The 5,321-nt window shown below is 44.0% G+C and overlaps 1 protein-coding gene across 1 annotated transcript; it reads right to left on the bottom strand.

Moving 5' to 3' along the window:
* Positions 1-2,159: 2,159 nt before the first annotated feature.
* Positions 2,160-4,604, bottom strand: LOC135566290 (ATP synthase subunit d, mitochondrial-like; the record flags this gene model as incomplete). Its single annotated transcript, XM_065014062.1, has 3 exons — positions 2,160-2,481; positions 3,534-3,596; positions 4,311-4,604. Coding segments are annotated over 3 exons (489 nt in total), but the record flags the coding sequence as incomplete, so codon positions are not given.
* Between the last annotated feature and the right edge of the window lie 717 nt (positions 4,605-5,321).

Raw genomic sequence — 5,321 nt, 5'->3', positions numbered from 1 at the left:
ACACTGAGACAACACTGGGTCATCCTATAGTCATTAGAACACTGAGACAACACTGGATCCTCCTATAGTCATCAGAACACTGAGACAACACTGGATCCTCCTATAGTCATCAGAACACTGAGACAACACTAGATCCTCCTATAGTCATCAGAACACTGAGACAACACTGGGTCATCCTATAGTCATTAGAACACTGAGACAACACTGGATCCTCCTATAGTCATCAGAACACTGAGACAACACTGGATCCTCCTATAGTCATCAGAACACTGAGACAACACTAGATCCTCCTATAGTCATCAGAACACTGAGACAACACTGGATCCTCCTATAGTCATCAGAACACTGAGGCAACACTAGATCCTCCTATAGTCATCAGAACACTGAGACAACACTAGATCCTCCTATAGTCATCAGAACACTGGGTCATCCTATAGTCATCAGAACACTGAGACAACACTAGATCCTCCTATAGTCATCAGAACACTGAGACAACACTAGATCCTCCTATAGTCATCAGAACACTGGGTCATCCTATAGTCATCAGAACACTGAGACAACACTAGATCATCCTATAGTCATCAGAACACTGGGTCATCAGAACACTGAGACAACACTGGATCATCCTATAGTCATCAGAACACTAGATCATCCTATAGTCATCAGAACACTAGATCATCCTATAGTCATCAGAACACTGAGACAACACTAGATCCTCCTATAGTCATCAGAACACTGAGACAACACTAGATCATCCTATAGTCATCAGAACACTGGGTCATCAGAACACTGAGACAACACTGGATCATCCTATAGTCATCAGAACACTAGATCATCCTATAGTCATCAGAACACTAGATCATCCTATAGTCATCAGAACACTGAGACAACACTAGATCCTCCTATAGTCATCAGAACACTGAGACAACACTAGATCATCCTATAGTCATCAGAACACTGGGTCATCAGAACACTGAGACAACACTGGATCATCCTATAGTCATCAGAACACTGAGACAACACTGGATCATCCTATAGTTATCAGAACACCGGGTCATCCTATAGTCATCAGAACATAAGAGGGGTTTGCCCTGTCCAGAAACAGCATCTAGCCCATACCACCTTGTTATGTCTTGTCTGTGCCCGAAATGGCACCCTATTCCCTATTTAGTGGGATACTTCTCATCAGGACCCACAGGGCTCTGGTCAAGAAGCGTAGGGCACTAGAAAGGGATTAGGATGCCATTTTGTACACAGACAGATTTGAAAGGATTGAGAAGGTCATGAATGGGTAGGGGTTGTTTCTGAACTAGGCCCGTCACACCTGAGCAGAAGATCAATGCTACCTACCTGTAGACATGAGAAAACCCAGAGGACAGGAAACAAGACCTCTTCCCATGACTTGTGAGTTGGATTGACACAGACAAGTAATTTAGAGTTTCTCCAAATAAAAGTCACCAGGGGATGAAACCAGTCCAGTTGAAGGAGGGGAGATATGTGTTCTAATGTATATCAACCGGCTACATCCCAAATAGCACCCTATTCCCTATATAGTGCACTACTTTTAACAAGAGCCCCAGTCAAAAGTAGTGCACTTTAATAGGCAATAGGGTGCCATAGGGCTGTGGTCAAAAGTAGGGCACTGTATCGGGAATAGGGTGCAGTTTGGGACATGCCCATTGTTAGACATTGTCTATATGGTGTCCAACAGTTATACTGTATGTTACTGAATCAACACAAAGCACCAGTAGATTCCCTTCCTCCTTCCCAGGAGATGGTGGGATCTTCTCTGGAGGGAACTGACTTGGACAGAGGAGAGGAATGTCCAACACAAAGCACCAGTAGATTCCCTTCCTCCTTCCCAGGAGATGTTGGGATCTTCTCTGGAGGGAACCGACTTGGACAGAGGAGAGGATTGTCCAACAGAAACGAGCAGCACGTCTGCAGTAGCCTAAAACAACAGTCCTATATTACTGAATCAACACAGAGCATCAGGATATTCCCTTACTCTAAACGTCCTAAGTGATTATGGAAAATCCTTTCACACGAGTTGATGAACGAACATAAAAATGTGCCCTCGCAAAATAGTTGTAACTACTATCACCCCTTAAGAGTCTTATGTTAAATAAACGTTGCACAGAATAATGACACAAATCATATTCAATTTCCATTCATGTTTATTTCCATTCAAAGGACCAGATGACCTTTTCTCAGTCGCTCAATAACAATAAGCAGTTATTTCACTAAACTGTCTGTCGATGAAACAGGACTTGACTTTATACATAGGACACTATACAACCTTTCATCAGAGGAAAGTATAATATGATCTAGGAAGCGCCGGGGGCCAGTTTACAGCTCAGCGATGGGCTTGTGAGGCCAGTACGGGTGCTTCTCCTTGTCCAGCTTGGTCTCAGGGAACGTGTCGTTCAGATCGTCGATGGTCATCTGGTCGAAGGGAATCATGTTCTGGAACTTCTCCAGCTGGAAGAGAGGAAGGTGGATCAACAGAGAGAACTACATGTCTCTATATAGTGGAAGGTGGATCAACAGAGAGAAGAGAACTACATGTCTCTATATAGTGGAAGAGAGGAAGGTGGATCAACAGAGAGAACTACATGTCTCTAAATAGTGGAAGAGAGGAAGGTGGATCAACAGAGAGAAGAGAACTACATGTCTCTAAATAGTGGATCAACAGAGAGAACTACATGTCTCTAAATAGTGGAAGACAGGAAGGTGGATCAACAGAGAGAACTACACGTCTCTAAATAGTGGAAGAGAGGAAGGTGGATCAACAGAGAGAACTACATGTCTCTAAATAGTGGAAGACAGGAAGGTGGATCAACAGAGAGAACTACATGTCTCTAAATAGTGGAAGAGAGGAAGGTGGATCAACAGAGAGAACTACATGTCTCTAAATAGTGGAAGACAGGAAGGTGGATCAACAGAGAGAACTACATGTCTCTAAATAGTGGAAGAGAGGAAGGTGGATCAACAGAGAGAACTACATGTCTCTAAATAGTGGAAGACAGGAAGGTGGATCAACAGAGAGAACTACATGTCTCTAAATAGTGGAAGAGAGGAAGGTGGATCAACAGAGAGAACTACATGTCTCTAAATAGTGGAAGACAGGAAGGTGGATCAACAGAGAGAACTACAATACCAATCAACAGTTTGGACACACCTACTCCTAACAGGGTTTTTCTTTATTTTTTACTATATTCCACATTGTAGAATAACAGTGAAGACATTAAAACTATGAAATAACACATATGGAATCATGAAGTAACCAAAATAGTGTTAAAGGAAAATGTATTTTTACAATGTAGAAAACAGTAAAAATAAAGAAAAACCCTTGAATCAGTAGGTATGTCCAGACTTTTGACTGGTACTGTACATGACTCTAAATAGTGGAGTTTCTCAGGGGGTCTACTGCTGACTGTGTACTAAAATCCTAAAATATAAAGAGACATTCTAGGGAAATCCGGGTGTAGGGGAGTGTGTGTGTGGTTTGGAGTGGCATGTGTGTAACCCACCTCCTTCTCATACTGGCCAATACGAGCTTTGGAAGCCTCCACGTAGGCAACAGCAGCTTTGTTCTGAAACAAAGAAGAAATATAACCAATAATAATGGAGGCGGCATCAAGAGCAGTGAGTGCTTTGCATAATGAGGTGTTGCCTCTTGAAATGGAACTGAGCTCATTCATCACCTCTTCCTCCAGGACAGGAACAATACAACATAATTAGCTAGCTACTGTAATATTAATACAGGAATGAGGTGGAGCACAGTGAAGAGTCATTCTGAATCACTACAGCAGAGCAGTGAAGAGTCATTCTGAATCACTACAGCGGAGCAGTGACGAGTCATTCTGAATCACTACAGCGGAGCAGTGAAGAGTCATTCTGAATCACTACAGCGGAGCAGTGACGAGTCATTCTGAATCACTACAGCGGAGCAGTGACGAGTCATTCTGAATCACTACAGCGGAGCAGTGACGAGTCATTCTGAATCACTACAGCAGAGCAGTGAAGAGTCATTCTGAATCACTACAGCAGAGCAGTGAAGAGTCATTCTGAATCACTACAGCAGAGCAGTGAAGAGTCATTCTGAATCACTACAGCAGAGCAGTGAAGAGTCATTCTGAATCACTACAGCAGAGCAGTGAAGAGTCATTCTGAATCACTACAGCAGAGCAGTGAAGAGTCATTCTGAATCACTACAGCAGAGCAGTGAAGAGTCATTCTGAATCACTACAGCAGAGCAGTGAAAAGTAATTCTGCACAGTAACTTTTAACCCCGAGCTACTACTCACTGCCTCGGCCTCCTGTGTGTTGATGGCGGCTGTGGCTGTGTCCTTGGGCTCAGGGATGGTCAGGGCTGAGAACTGAGGAGGATAGGAGAGGGGTGAGGTGAGGGAGACAGGAGTAAGATGAGGAGAGGGGTGAGGTGAGGAAGACAGGAGATGAGGAGAGGGGTGAGGTGAGGAAGACAGGAGATGAGGACAGGGGTGAGATGAAGAGAGGGGTGAGATGAGGACAGGGGTGAGATGAGGACAGGGGTGAGATGAGGACAGGGGTGAGATGAGGACAAGAAATAGAACAGACCAATATTAACTGTTAAGCACTTTGGGACAAAAGTTGTTGTAAAAGGGCTTTATAAATGAGTGTCATCACAATACCACCACCACAATACCACCACCACACCACCATCACAATACCACCACAACACCACCACCATCACAATACCACCACCACACCACCACCACCACCACAATACCACCATCACACCACCACCACCACCACCACAATACCACCATCACACCACCACAATACCACCATCACACCACCACCACCACCACCACAATACCACCACCACAATACCACCACCACACCACCACCACCACAATACCACCATCACAGATGTTCCTTGGCAAAAAAGACCAAACGAAGCAGACTGAACTCTATGGTCCTTTAAAACCTACAGAATCTAAATTATTATTGTGCGTTACAGCTTGAATAATAAACAAATGTGACTCTGGCTGACAACATGAGGCAACATTATCATCAGTGTTACAGTACCACACAGTGGACAGGATACTACATACCAGATGACTGAACCAGTGTTACAGTACCACACAGTGGACAGGATACTACACACCAGATGACTGAACCAGTGTTACAGTACCACACAGTGGACAGGATACTACATACCAGATGACTGAACCAGTGTTACAGTACCACACAGTGGACAGGATACTACATACCAGATGACTGAACCAGTGTTACAGTACCACACAGTGGACAGGATACTACATACCAGATGA

This window comes from Oncorhynchus nerka, unplaced genomic scaffold (genome assembly GCF_034236695.1).
Source record: "Oncorhynchus nerka isolate Pitt River unplaced genomic scaffold, Oner_Uvic_2.0 unplaced_scaffold_6135, whole genome shotgun sequence".
In the NCBI taxonomy this organism is placed as follows: domain Eukaryota; kingdom Metazoa; phylum Chordata; class Actinopteri; order Salmoniformes; family Salmonidae; genus Oncorhynchus; species Oncorhynchus nerka.
Note: the sequence above shows the minus strand (reverse complement) of the source record. Positions and strands in the feature narration are given on the sequence as shown.